The sequence below is a fragment of the Amaranthus tricolor genome, chromosome 10, assembly GCF_026212465.1.
Source record: "Amaranthus tricolor cultivar Red isolate AtriRed21 chromosome 10, ASM2621246v1, whole genome shotgun sequence".
Lineage (NCBI taxonomy): Eukaryota > Viridiplantae > Streptophyta > Magnoliopsida > Caryophyllales > Amaranthaceae > Amaranthus > Amaranthus tricolor.
This window is the reverse complement of record NC_080056.1, coordinates 5,121,687-5,137,069: the sequence shown is the minus strand read 5'-3', so window position 1 is coordinate 5,137,069 and position 15,383 is coordinate 5,121,687. Positions and strand designations below refer to the sequence as shown.

Below are 15,383 nucleotides of genomic sequence, written 5' to 3'. Positions count from 1 at the left end.
ATTGTTGATATGTGGAAGAAAGTAAAAATTTTAAAGATAGTGAATAAATAAATACGGTTACTTTTTATCTGACATAATCGATTACCAAAATGACCAAAAATGTTCGTGGCTAGTGACCCAATAGTTAAAATCATTCGCAGAATTGAAAGATGAGATTATTGTTGAAAAATAAAAAAAATGTTGATTATTTTAACTAAATTTTTTAGTTCATATAGAAACTAAACAAAATGTTGATTATTTTAACTAATTTTTTTAGTTCATATAGAAATTAAACAAAATGTTGAATGATTCAATGTGAATAAATAAAAGGTTGCATTATTTTGAATGATTTTTTTGTTTATATTTTGATTAGTATAATTTCTAACACTAGAAAAAAAGTTATTAAATAATGCAAACTGTATCATATTCGTGGAAATGGAATACGAAGTTTTACTCTACAAGTCTGCAACGCAATAAACTACGCAAATAACCATTTTTATTATAACTCAAATAAAAAAAAACACATTTATTACAGGTACAAAAAGCAGTAAAAGCATTTCACAGGACCAAATAAAAGAATGTGTACCAAGTTCTGTATACATTTCCTTCCTATAGATTTTGACCTTAGAATAACAAACAAATCACATACAGATACAATTTTATTGATAAGAACATCCACAAATACTTGTATTACAGGAGTAAACAACGAATTTACGCCGACCTCATTGAATTTAATACTTGTAGGATACTCTCTAGCTTATGATCCCGCAATATCTTGTCGCATTTCGACTGATTTTTCTGAGCTGGCGGCCAAAGGTAGTCTTCTTTATTTACACGATAGTTCCACCGCGTTAAAAATTTCATGATTGGAATCGGAATGACAGAACTATGCACTTTTCAATCTTGCATTAGTTGTGGATAAGTATCTTTTAAGAGCAAGCATTATGACCCAAGTAGTCTTTGTAATCTTCTCCTTTATCATCAGTAACAAAGCAGAGCTTAAAACAGTCTTCAGAATTTGTGCCTGCAAACCCTTGAAGTATCCCAGTATTCCTTCATTTTTCCAGATGTTGAAGAATACTTTCGACAGAGTTTTACGAGCTTTCTTCTGTGCTTCTGTGAGATTTTCTTCCTCAATTTCCGCTGCCTGAATCACGACTTTACACCTGCGCAAAATTTAGCCAGTTGTTTGATGTTTAAAATGACAAATGATGACCGTAAACTTAGACTCTATTAGACCAGATGTACTTCTGTTGCCTGTTGAGACCTTCACACTTTGACAGGAGTGGGTGGTGCTTGGACACTTCACTTTCGACAAATATCATGGAACCACTAACTAGTCGAGTCCTCACCTCAAGACAAGTACCCAAGTCCAAGGAACACAAAACAACATCCAACAATTATGCCACAGGTGGAAATGCTGCACAAGTGTAATTTCCTATGGCGACGATCATTAGCCACCGAGTTTTCAGTTTTGTTGCGTTTCCACCCTTAGCATAAGTGCTAGTTTGTAGTCAAATGACTATATTTTCTTTTTAAAAAGGGAAGTGTTCATCTCAAGAAAAAGAAAAGGGAGACTATCATTGCATGTATTATGGAGCAACCAAGATGAGAAAAGAAACAAAGGAATAACTAACTACCTAATAGCTGGATATGTCAAACATGTGGCAATAGTCTTGGAGAGAGCTCCCAATAAAAAGGCAGTGGAAGCAGACAGAGCTTGCGGAGACGAGTCCGACTTTTTGCTATTTGTTTGAAGGAGTCTGTTCTTGAGTTGATCAAAAACTGTGTACTAAGCAACACAAAAGGAAGTTAGCTTTATTAGCATTTAGCAGGCCTAAACATCTATTCAAAAGACAATTATCAGACCAGAAGTTGAAAAAACATACCTGGATAGATGGATTTGCAGTCAAAAGAAGAGAAATGCCAAGGCCATCAAAGGCGTTACTCCACTTGCCTTCAGAGAGGGTCTTCCAGAGCCCTTTTGACTTTCCAAACTCACTCGTTTGCATCTTGGATGATGCTGTATCCAAAGGCTGTAAACTCAAAGCACACATGAGGCGATAAGTCAAAGGTGTCGTATGATTTATCAAATAAAAAAGAGGAAAAATGCAAGCACTTTGTTTTGACTTTGAGTAGTGTATTTTCGAAACTTTTACTTAATTGTAACATGTTAAGTCATCATCTTCTTAATTGATACATGATGCGGCCAAGTTTTGGTGATACCAAGATCATTAGAGAAGAAAACATTCATCTATTTACCAGGCAAAAAGACACAGATTTCGATTTTGTAAGACATCTTTGAAAGTTGGGACTATTCAAAGTTAATAAGTTAAGACTGTTTAAAGAAGAAAATGATTTTGAGGGTTCTGATCGATTTTTTTCCTACATTACTTTTCCTTAAAACACCACCTTTATCTGTTCCCTGTTTTCCATTACTTTCCATGTGATTTCACATACAATTTCCATTTCAAACTCAATATTTAATATAAATGGATGTCCATATTTAGAAGGTTCTGAGTTCTGAACAAAGATCAGATTTGCAGCATATTCCTGATATCAGATAAGAATGAACAAGAAAAAACACAGCAGAGTTTTAATGTCCTCTCCCCCACCCATCCTCCCCCCCAAAAAAACCGTTTGGAATACTGTATACAGAACTCAAGAAGGAACATGCAACATGAAGAGAAGATTAAATTCATCAAATATGAAACATTTAGGTAGATTACAAAATTGAAATATGAATAACTAACTTGTGTAATGATGACGGTGCAAGCCCCTGCGGCAGCAGCAACAATCAAATTTGACGTCGTGCCCATTGACTTAAAGTTATTTCTCTTCAGGTATAGCCGCTTTAAAAAGCTATATCCATAAAAATAAACAAATTGTTGTATGATAGATTGCAAGTTCTTCGTACCCAAACCTTGATATAATGACAGAACTTGACCATTTCGGATGGCTTCCCATAAAACATCTGAAAGGTTTCTGGCAACAGAGTACATAAACATTTTCAGAAACCAATGAAAATAAACAACGAAGATTTTGCACACACACACATATATATTGGAAGAAGTTCAAGTGAAAACCATCCTTATATGAGAACCGTGAGAACCAATCTGCCTAACAAAAAAGAGTTACTTTTTTACTAAAAAGATGTTACTTTTAGGCAAAAAAGTGTTACTTTAAGAAATAAACTCTGAAAAAACTCACAATAAGGTGTTATTTTTAATTTAACATATAAGGTGTTACTTTGTATTTATATTTTTTTCTGAAAGTAACACTTTTTTACTAAAAAGTACTTGATTTTTTTAAAACAAAAGTAACATTCTTTTTCCAAAAGTAAGACCTTTTCTGTGAAAAAGTAACATATTTATCAGAGAGATTGGTTCTCACGGTTCTCATACACACACACACACATATATATATATATATATATATATATATATATATATATATATATATATATATGTTGGATCCAAGAAAAATGTTAGTGATATCACAAAATAAACTACTCTTAATATAAAAAAATCCAATACAAAAATATATATATATATACAAAATTATCATAAACTATATTAAAATAAAATTATAATGTTTTTGAAGCCCAATGCTCTAGCATGCAGGCGTCGGAGGGCACTTGGGTCCCCCCATGTATACATACATACATAAAATGTAGTTTAATGCAATGAGAATCGAATCAAGTTATGACCCATGATGCTGTACTTATTAGGAGATACATAATCTCAGACAATGACTGCACCTTGATCAAAGTACAAAGAAGCTGCTAGCATCTAATGGTTTATGACATTGAATAAAAGAGAGCCAAAAAATTCAATCATAGATAAGCAAGCCCCTCAAGCTCTCCTGAGCAATTTCTAGAGACACGGCAGCATAGTCGCTTACAAATTTCCTCTATTTCTATCTCATTGCTAGTTTCTCTCCGTTCCCTGAATCCTTCCACCTGTCTCACATGCACCTCCTTAGTCGTCTAGTATGTATCTGTCTACCACTTCTATAAATGGCACAATTTATAGTGTCTCACAAAGCAATCCCTTATATCAATAATTGAAACTTGAAAGCTACAAAAAGCAACTGAAATTTGAAGAAGTAAGGAGGTTGCAGGATTAAGAGGTACAAAATTTTCAACATCTTAGAAGATTATGTTAAGCACACTATACAACTTATATATGACGAATGGTATATTTTACGACATGAATGGAAGTATAACATAAACTAACCCAAAGAAAAGGATGCAAGTTAGAGGCTCAAACACAATTGTGTCTCACATAATACCAAAGTCCTAGAAGCATTACATGTACTGAAAACAGTTTATAAGTGATAATGAATTTAGTACATTGAAGCATAGCACGTTCATAAATGCAATGACCGATCATTTCTGGCATTGCAATGCAAATCAAGAAATAAGAATGCCATATGCATACAATGTCCTTGTACAATTTCCCCATAAACAGTTCTAACACCATCAACTGCAATTAAATCTTGATTGCTACAGACTTATCTCAATTTTCACACTAGAAAGCAACGTACTTGATTACTAGGTATCTCCACAAAACTAAAAAATTGATCTTATTTCACAGCATCAAAGCAAAAGGGATATTCAAGACAAAAAACAATGTAAGACAATCCAAATTCCTTAATCAGCATAGTAGAGTGTTAATTTAAAGCTCCATTTTATCAACCAACCCATGGTCGACTTGCCATAAAAACAAAATAAACCCATAAAATGGGCAGCATGAAATCATCATCAGGGATAGAGGGACAGATAGAGACATGTGCAAGATGTGCAGTCGCATACGGCCTTCTAAATCGAAGGTTCTCAAATATTAAATGAAATTAGTTTAATTACTTAATTTAAAACCCTAGAATATTTTAAAATGTAAAATAACAAAAACCCAAAAGATTATTGTAATTTAATTTTTTTTAATAAATCAATCTTTTCAGCCACAAAAGGGTCCTTTTCTAGCATTAGACCGTGATTTATAATTAATTATAATGAAGAAAGAAAGACTAGATATTGATCAATAATCTCAAATCTTCAGCTATGCAGTAAGTAACTGATCTACTTTAATACAACCAAAATCATATTCATAGCCTCATAAGTTATAGGTGGTCAAAAAAATTCTGAAATAGTTTATGCATGATCTTCTTCTTCATTTAATCAAATAACAGAAACCAAACCAAACCAAACCAAAAACAAAACATATATAATCATGATAAATTAAGATCAAAACCAACAAGATGACAAAAACAACCGCCTTATCAAAAAAAAGGTAATTTGAAAGGAAGTAAAAGAAACCTGTATCTTTGTTGATGATGAGAACGAGCTTCGGCTTGATACTTGGTTTTACAAGTATCTAAAGGGTACAATACGGTGGTGCTAACTAGAGCACCAATGGCTCCAGATGTTGCCTCTGTTAATGATTCAAAATCTAAAGCCATGCTTAATTTTGTAAAATTACAACAAATGAACCCTAATTCTGATTTTGAAAATTAATAATTCAACATCAAGGATGAAAATTCCCAAAATGAGTTGGAAAATTGGGAAGAAGGCGATGTGATGTGATTTTGGTAGGGCGGAAAATAGGGAAGATAGCAATAAATTGAACTCCTGCTCCTACAGAAGTATGTATTTACGGAGCTGTGTGGGATTAAAAGTTTAAAAAAAATAGTACTCTTATTGACTATCGACTTATTGTGGACCCACCCTCTTTTTTTTTTTTTTTTTTTGTTTTTGCCATTATTTTGATTTTTTTTGGTATTTAATCATTGGCTTTTTTTCTTGACTTTTGATTTGACTTTTGATTCGTTGATCGGTCAAATGATTAAGAAAAATCTTTGACTAAATGACTAGCTAGTTTTAAAGCCAGAATAAAAACAAACTATTGCAGTTAACTTTTTTTTGGCGTTTGGTTTGTTGACCTACTTTTTTTAATAAACAGGTAGCAAATAATACTTAAATTTACCAAATATCTTCATGGCTTTTTCAGCTAGTTTAAAAGTGAATAAAAATAACTAACAATTACAACTGGTTAATTAAACCAACTAAAAAAGTCAATAATCAACAGCCAACAGCAAACAGTCAATTATAAAACATGACCCAAGAGTAAAAGTTCAAACATAAATCTGTCATACTTTTTTCTTTTTGATTCTAAAAAATTCTAAACGTATTGAATTTGTTTTATTAAATTTTTTTTATCATAACTCACATTTTTTAATTAATTTTCATCGACACAATTAACTTACTTTTAAATCTCAATTACCTATTTCTCTCACGCCACTATAAAAATCACATCCACCTACTTTCTTTGGTTTGTTCAATAATTGCTTGTAGAACAAATTTTGTAAGAAATAGGTTTGTTCATTCCACTATAATAATTCCAAATTTTAAAAATAATGCATAATAAAATCTTACTCATTCAAAGTCAGTCAAACTGTCTCATTTATTTATTAATTTAATCCTAAAAAACTATAATTATGTATATTTAAAAATTATAAAAAGTTAGTATTAATAAAATTTAAATTAAAACGAAAAAAATAAAATTACATTTTACTATATTTGAACTTATAAAGTACAATAAAATGCAAATTAAAAGTGATCAACAAATAGTAAAAAACAAATTGAACAATTCGATTGAGTTGGAGATTTTTTTTCACAATAATTTGTAATTTTTTACATAAGGGCAAATGCATTGTGCTACACTTATTTTTAAATTTGAATATATATATATATATATATATATATATATATATATATATATATATATATATATATATATATATATATATATATATATATATATAAAAGCTCGCATTGCACTCCTTTTTTATCTTAATAGGGGCTTTGTCATTTTTTATTGTGTATTACCGTTAAAAATTGCTGAAATTATCAGCAATTTAATTTAAAATCAACAAACTCATTGACTTTATCTTACTAGAAAATTAGATATGGAGTATTATGGTAGAGGAAGAACCTGAATGATTGTTTAAAGACAATATAATTGATGATAATCTTAGTAAGTTTACCTTGACAAAATCATTGACGTTATCAGTACTTTTTATTTTTAAAAATTAAAATAAAAATCAATTTTATATGAACAATTTCATCAGTTTTTTCATAAAATAATTTCTCACAATTTCACGGATTATTTTTATTTTATTTTCTATAAATAATGAATTCTATTTGGCTGCCTGACTGGTATTATGATATTTATTAAGAGTTATCAGAGAATCTCTCCTGTTTGTCATATTCTTTGTCACCAACTATTAAGGGGCTTGGTTCTTCTTAGCATATTCGTATATTCTATGATTGTATTTTGAATATAAATTAATTCTCAGCCTTACCTTCAATTATTTCCTCCTTTATTGTCTACATAGGATGACATTTTAGTTTGTTTTGTTTTTCAATATAAATTGCTCTGTCACATAACGCTTATTATTACATTAAAATAGAGGATGCAACTTTTTTGAAAACATACATATTTCATATAAGTTGCTAGTTGATATAATGGTTCTTGTAACATTGTTATTTGTCATAGTAAAGTTTACAAACTAAACTACAAGATTTTCAATTTTTATTTATTTCAAATAAAATAACTGCTAAATCATTTCGAGGTCTATTTGTTATTTTATTTTTTTAATTTTTATTTTTTAAGAAAAAAAGTAATAAATCTCTAAGCCACATAATGATTTATTTTATAAACAAATATGTTAATTAGCAGTTTATTATAAAAAAGTAAAAGAAATCGATAACTGCTCAAGATTATTGCATTATATAATCATCAATCAAACATTACTTTTTATGGAGTTACAAGGTAGGCTAAGGGAGGAGGAGTGCTAGGTAACATGCAGCAAGAATCAAACTCAAACTCTTCATGAAGAAAGTGAGACATGCTTGAACTACGACAAGACCCAATTCTCATTAGTCGTACAATACTTTACTCAAGCAGGAGAGTCTTTGAGGATGTGCGAGGTGATTGATCACATAGGGCTTCCTCTTTCTCCTGTATATGAAAAAGTGAATAAAAAAAATATGTTAGGTTTAATATAAAATAAACATATTTTCTATAAATAAGACACGAAATAAAAGTTTTGCACAGGACCTCAAACTTTTCAAAACGGCTCTGTTTACTCAAGTTAATATGATGAGAACAAGGTAATATAAACTTGACAGTACTACGATGAGATTAAGTTAACTAAACTTGACAAGAGTCTAATTACGTTACAACTTGCAGCATTTCAGGATATACTTGACAGAATACATAATAGGTAAGTCTACTTCAAATTAATCTAGAGATTGACGGTTTATCCTTGAGCGCAATTGATCCTTCGAGGATAGGGGAACCCGTATTGCTGTAGCCTTTATAGACTTTTTTGTAACAGGTGTAACTTGGCCTTCTGAATCGCCTGATTTCAGTTCCGGGCAATGTAGCACTTCTTGCTGCTGAGCCTGCCGATCATCCTGTTTATCCTCATCCAAGGGTGGCACGGCGACTCCTGTTTCATCCGTTTTGTGAACTTTTTCAGGCTCAACAAGAACATCAGGTTGCTGATACTCCTTTTGATGATCCACAATCACATTAGAGGGCTCAGAAGAAGTTATTGGCATAAGAATACCCGTTTCATTGCTTGGGTTAAGATTCTGAACTTCAGTGTTTGATTGCTTAGCCTCTAAACCAAGACAAATTTCCGTCTTAATCTGCTTTCCTTGATCGGATGGCCCCATTTCCAGTTCATCCTCGTTTATATCTTTCTGCTTACTCTGTCTTCGTTGGCTATTCTTTTTTATTTTTATATTGTGTCGAATATGCAGCTTCATTGGAGTTGTTGGATTTCCCGTGGAGGCAGAGCCTTCTCGTTTCTTAGGCCTTCCTCGGCCTTTTTTCTTAAGCTTCTGCAAACCTGGATAAATTGTGGATTCAGACTGTGTTTCTTGCTCTCCAATTTGAAGAATCTTAGACGCGGTTGCATTTTCGTTGGTTCCTTCTTTTTGTTTTCGAGGCTTTCCTTGGCCAGCCTTCTTGCGCTTTTCAACTTGCAGAGGAATTTGGAGAGTTACTGGCAGAGATTCCTCAGCTGGTTGCTGAATATCCAACTTTGATGAAACTACAGCATCATCCACAACTGGTTCTATTGACTTGCGTGGTCTTCCTCGAGCCTTTTTTCGAGTCCCTGTAAATTGCTTCTTAGAAGATAACCCTAGTTGTGTTTGTGACCTTTCTCGATCATCCTTTTTCCGAACTTTGGTTGGTTGCTGAGAATGCTGATCAGTCGATGACTTGTATGACCTTTTTTGAAGGGGAAGACGCAAAGCTGAAGAAGGTTCAGCATCTTCTTCGGTTCCATCTGTCGGTTTCTGCATCCTGCCTCGAGCGTCCTCTTTTGGAAGATCAGGTGGCCCTTCTTGCCACAGACAAAGATTCATATCATGGGAAGTTGCGGGATTAGATATCATATCTTGCAGCTGAACATGCTCATTTGATAAAGGTACTAAATCTTCCTTGCCTACTTGTTCCTGAAATATAGCCTCACTTTGATCAACAGAAAATTCCAAGAACTTGTGTCGTTCCGACTGGTCCAAACCACCTTCCATACTGGAATCCTGGTGACTTTGATCAACGGGTGAATCCATGAACTTTGTAGTACCCGCCACAGTTGCTCGAAGCTAAAAAATAGCATTACCAATTAATACATGCTCGATTGGGCCAAAATATTATAGGAGTAGTTTTTTGGTGTCCGATTATAAGGGAACAAAGAAAAATGGCATGTTGTACCATGAACACTTCCTATTATAGGTCCGATTTTAACCTATACCTCCAGGAAAGGAAAATAGGCCTTGCACTTACGGAGATCGGCATACCATTACTTTATATATAAACAACAAAAGAAACTAGCTTGACAAAAGCAAGAAAGAGGAAACATATTTTACACACCTTGCAGGCAAGAGAACAAAATCTGAAGGAATCGTTGAGGTTGTGGCCACAGATTTCACAGGGATGAGTCCACATTCTCGTAGCATTCTTTGGTCGAGGGCGTGCATTGAGATGCAGAACCTCTAAGCTGTTAACGATGTATGGCTGAATGTGTGATATGTCAAGGTGCTTCCATATGTCATTCACTCTCACCGCATTCATGTAATTTGACCTCCTTAACTGCACCACTCACATATTACCAGTGATACCATTAGTGTCGATAAATTACTAACCATTCAATAACAACATTAATGGTTGAGCCTAGAGATGTTCAAAACATACTTGATTACATGACCTTGTAACCGAACCCGATTTGACGCGACTTCAAAATTGATTTACAATTATGTGAAAACAATATGGACCCAAAACCCGATTTCAAACCGACCAAAAACCTAATACGAAATCAATCCGATGACCAGAATGAACACTGCTAGTTAAGCCTAATCCCAAAAGATTGGTGTTGAAAATTAATAATCATAGAATGTAAAAATTCTCTCCCCCTTCTAGTCCACAATGAGAAAATCAGTACAAAATTATTATAAGTTTTATACTGTTCATAAAAGTCTTATCAACCTTTTCTTCAAGAATACAATTTGACGTTTCAAAGTCCAAGACAATGAGATTCGGGAATAATGACATGTAAGCTTACTTTAGGTATTTGAAAGAATAATTTTAATAAAAATTATGATCTTAACTATGTTATTGGACAAAAAACATAAATAGAATGCACAATAGCAATTTCTCGACATGTTAAAGAAATTAAGCTCCACGTAATAAATGGAAGAAAATTTATATTTATTGATAAACGGTAACTACACTGAAAGTGATATTACTAATGATCAGTTACATACCCGGACACATCGATGATCTTTATTGTGGTTAGACAAACAATGGAGACAAAAGGCATCTACAATGCAATCTAAACAGAATATATTTTTCTCATTCTTGGTTGAATGTTTATGAACTGAGCAGGGGCTAAAGAAGTCGCACTTCAACATTGGAATTAACCATGGTGGCCCCATTTCACTCTCCAGTCCACTTACCTGCATTACCACCGCCAAAATATGAAGCAGAAAACGGTTAATGTCTGGGAATAAGGATCATAATTTTTACAATAAATACCATGTACAACATCTAGCCACAGATATATGTCTAAACTATATGACTCAATACCAGTGCAAAAAAATAAATATCAAATCTAGTCGGTCTAAATTGTAAAAGGAACCAAATTATTTAAAATGTAACAACTTTTAACCGACCCTAATCTTTTGGGATTAAGGCTCTACTCTAGCATTGTTATTGTTGTTGTTATCAGCAATATAACATACCGTTACCCCAATTCTAAGTGGCTCGGGAAGGGTTTAGGGTTGGATTTACACAACCATACCTTGGTAATAACAAGATGCTATTTCCAATTGATCCTTGAATGCAAAGATCATCAGCAACTACATATAAATCCAAAGTGCAAATGATTCATTGACTCGTGTTACTATGATTCATTTAATTTGAAACCAAAAAACTGTAACTTTTTGGCTCCATTGGACATGGACAACATTCAACAATGAATCACTAATAACAATCATAACCTGACTAATCAAATATTAGACCAATGGTTTACCCATCATGTTTTCCCCTATACAAGCTCTCTTTCCATTTTCATCAACATTTTCTTTCCCGTTTGTCTCCTCTCAATTACTTTTTATCCTCTTTATCTTTTCAAGGTGGAGAACAATTCCCTTCGAAAGCAAAGCCATCCCTCTTTCATCCTTAGATAATAATCAACATTTGAGCACCATGGCATTTGCATTAATTCTTATTCTGCTATTAGTTGTTTTGAAGATTAAATTCTGAGCAATTTCCCATAACCAATAACATTGTGTTTGGTTGTTGTCCTATGGAGCAGGGCTGCTTCATAGAAATACGTCTATAACATTAGAACTATAAACTTACATTTCGCGAGCTTAATTTTTGCCTATGAAATTTTTGCAGTTAAACTTTCATGTTATGTATAGAAGGCTGTAAAGCAGCCTAGGAATTCCAAAGAGGACAACAAAGATACAATGGGGTAAACCTCAATTTGATATATCGTGCTACATTTTAGATCATTTGAGGCAAGCAGACTGCTAGATTACTTTTTACAATCACACCAAGGGAAATCTGCCATTATTGAGGATCTATGAAATTAGAAGTCTTCAACAGTAAAACAACATTACCACTTCCTTTGCTAAATTAGGCATGGAAGATTTCATTTAGACATCGAAAAGAACAACCAACTATTTTTCATCGCTAAATAGATGAACTAAAGCAGCAAGATAAATTAATAAGGTTGACTGAAAGTTTCCCACTTCTCAAATCTAAGTTGACTTGTGTGAAAATAGCATGTAAAGTTAGCAAAGAAAATTCAAGAAACTTCAGAGAGCGGTTGATTGCTCACATTTCAAACTAATGAGAAACAATATACATATTGATAAGGTGGTAAAATAAATGCCTTCCAAACATTGCATTAACCAATTCTTAACTACATAGAACAAATAATGAAACAAGACAACGGCTGATTGCTCACATTTCAAACTTTAGAGATTAGAGATGTACCTTGGTCTCAAGCACATCGAGACCCAAAGATTTTGGGAAGGTTGACGTCGACTCCTTAGAGACTTCCTTTTTCTCCGAGTTAGCTTTGAACCTCTTTGTCATGCCCTTGAAAGAGATCTTCCATTTTCTTTGGCACATTTTTGAGATCGTTTCCGAGGAAGACTTTAACTCCTTTTCCTGTTCTGGGATCTCACACATCCTCTCAGAAATTGAATTCATTCCACTATTTTCTACCAAAATGGGAAAATTATTTCCTTCCTTAGGCACAATCATAAGCGGAGTTTCATTCAAAACCAAATCCTTTACACTAGTATCATCACCTACACATTCACCCTTACATTTTTCCTTCACAGTTAATGGATGGTTCTGATACTCAACACATTCAAACCCATTTTCTAATGGAAAACCCTCACTTTTCTGCTCTCCAATTTCTTCATCATCTTTGTTAACGGAGCACTGTCTTTTGTACTTAACTTTGCTTCTACCATATACCTCAATATCTACCTCTTGACTTCCAATCAAATTCCCTCTCAATCCATCTCCATTTTCATATACTCCCCCAGAAATTGCCTCCTTTTCATGAATCACATTCTCCTTAGGTTTCCTTCCTCTTTTCTGTTTCTTACTCGAACTCCTGTCCTGAAGCCCGGCCCGTGCTGGGGTAACATAAAAGTAGGAATTGGTTTTAGGATTAAGCCCAATTTCACCATTTATACAAAGATTATTCAAGTGATGGGTTAAGTAAGTATCATGTGCCCATGGTAAATCATCATAATTTGCCTTAATATACTTTGATATAGACTCCTTATTAGACCCACCTTCTTCATTCAACTTCTCAATCGCAGTTTGTATCATCTACACACGGTTTTTTCCAATTTTAATTCAGAAAATTAAACATTACATATCCAAACGAAAAACTAAGAGCTTATTAGGTTGACCCAGTAAGTAAATTCAAATGGGAGTTTCTAATTTCCTCGAAAGTTATATCTTTAACCAAACTTTTGGATGGAAAACCAACAGAAATTCAATTTACTATGCAACCAAATTAAATTCAACTAGAAAGCGTAAATTCCAAGGAAATTTGATAGGCAACCAAACAAGCCCTAAAAAAAGTTACAGAAAATCAACTATATAAAACAATACTAATAGAAACGAAAGACTTACTGAAGCATAAGTGGGGTGGGTAGGAATGCAACGAACTGGGAAAGCTAAACGGATTTGTTCTTCTATGAGAGCAATTTGAAAAGGGGTTAAGGGTTTGTTTGGGTCGGAATTAACAAGTTTTTTGATTCTTTCAGTGAGTTCCTCCATTGATATGATTTGAGTATCTAAGAACAAGATTATGAAACTGTAGTTGTAGTTCTAATGATTTGATTTTGAAGAGAAAAGAAAACGACTCTTTGACTAATTCGCTGACCTAAATTGAATGATTTTGAATGTTGATATAAAGTAATCAAAGGAATAATTTAACCTGAAGAGAAGAACAAGATCATTTGCATGCTCCACGATTTGAGAGTGAGTAGGAGTCAACAGCGGAGACTATAGTCTATAGGGGAAAGATTTTAAGACGGTTTCTATAAACACGGACGTAGGTCTTTGATTTGTCATCTATCGTGAGTCTCATAAAGATTGTGGGCGGGTCCCATCCATTCAGTTTTGCGCCATTTTCATTTTAATTTTTTTTAGAAATTCTACGTGGTAATCTTAAAGTTTTGAGTTTTTCACGTGATAATAAAAATTTTGAACAAGTTCATACGGTAATTTTGAGATTTACCAAATTGTTCTACCGTTATCTTTTTGCGCATAAAACGTTAGCAAACGTTAATTTTAAAGCTTTAAGATTGTTGTACGCATATTTATGTGACTCTCCATCTTAAATGTCATCATTTTCAATCTTTTCTCCCAAACCATAAACCTAACTCTACCATATTTGGATTTGGGGAAAAAATATAATTTGGATGAAAGATGGTAGAGTTAGGCTTTATGTGTTGGGAAAAGGGGGAAATTAATTGCATTTGAAATGGTGAGTCACATAAATAGACATACTGCAACCTTAAAATTTCGAAATTAACGTTTGGTAACGTTTTTGTACAAAAAGAACACGATGGAACAATTTGGTAAACCTCAAGGTTACCGCGTGGATCTTTTAAAAGTTTTGGTTACCATGTGAAAAACCCAAAACCTCAAGGTTATCACGTGAAATTTCCCTAATTTTTTTAATGAATTGTAGTTTACTTATTTTTTTAATATTTTTGATATTCACAAATTGTTGTTAGAGACAGTCTCTCGAGACACATAAGATATATGGACAAAATAGCCCAACTAATACAAATTAAAGAGAAAATAAAGATGTGAGCTTCTTGTTTTGAGGTCGTCTCTTAGGGAAACGGTCTATCACAAAAGTAGTTGTTTGATTTTTGATATCAAATATTCTTTTAAATATTTTAATATTATTCACATATTTATTTTTTCATTTTAAAATTATATTTTCATCATTTTTCCCACTTTCTTTAAAAATCACTTTAATTTCTCTTTGATCCATTTTCATTGAGATAGATGAAGTAAGTATTGTCACTCAAATGGAATGTCACGAAGATAAGGAATTTTGGTTGAATGGGTTATTTTCTAATCATTTGTGAGTTAATTAGGATATAAGACAGAAAAAAATATAGCAAAGATCGTGGATCATATACATAATTAGTATTTGGGAAAATTTTGTGGAAAGATACAAATAAAAAGTATAGCAATCTCAACTTTTAATGAATTTCGCATTATGAATATTTTATAAAGATGACAAAAAAACGAAAAATAGGGTAATATTAC

The 15,383-nt window shown here is 32.9% G+C and overlaps 2 protein-coding genes across 2 annotated transcripts; both read right to left on the bottom strand.

Moving 5' to 3' along the window:
* Positions 1–458: 458 nt before the first annotated feature.
* LOC130825148 (peroxisomal adenine nucleotide carrier 1-like) lies at positions 459–5,644 on the bottom strand. Its single transcript, XM_057690216.1, has 5 exons — positions 5,297–5,644; positions 2,733–2,964; positions 1,869–2,015; positions 1,620–1,771; positions 459–1,145 (listed from the first exon to the last, which is right to left on the bottom strand). Exons 1-5 carry the CDS (start codon positions 5,437–5,439, stop codon positions 866–868), a joined length of 954 nt encoding a protein of 317 aa, XP_057546199.1. The 5' UTR covers positions 5,440–5,644; the 3' UTR covers positions 459–865.
* Positions 5,645–8,106: 2,462 nt separating this feature from the next.
* LOC130825147 (uncharacterized) lies at positions 8,107–14,138 on the bottom strand. The gene is made up of 5 exons (XM_057690215.1): positions 13,725–14,138; positions 12,561–13,415; positions 10,820–11,011; positions 9,930–10,148; positions 8,107–9,661 (listed from the first exon to the last, which is right to left on the bottom strand). The coding sequence occupies exons 1-5, from the start codon at positions 13,869–13,871 to the stop codon at positions 8,282–8,284; spliced, it is 2,793 nt and encodes a 930-aa protein (XP_057546198.1). The 5' UTR covers positions 13,872–14,138; the 3' UTR covers positions 8,107–8,281.
* Positions 14,139–15,383: the final 1,245 nt, after the last annotated feature.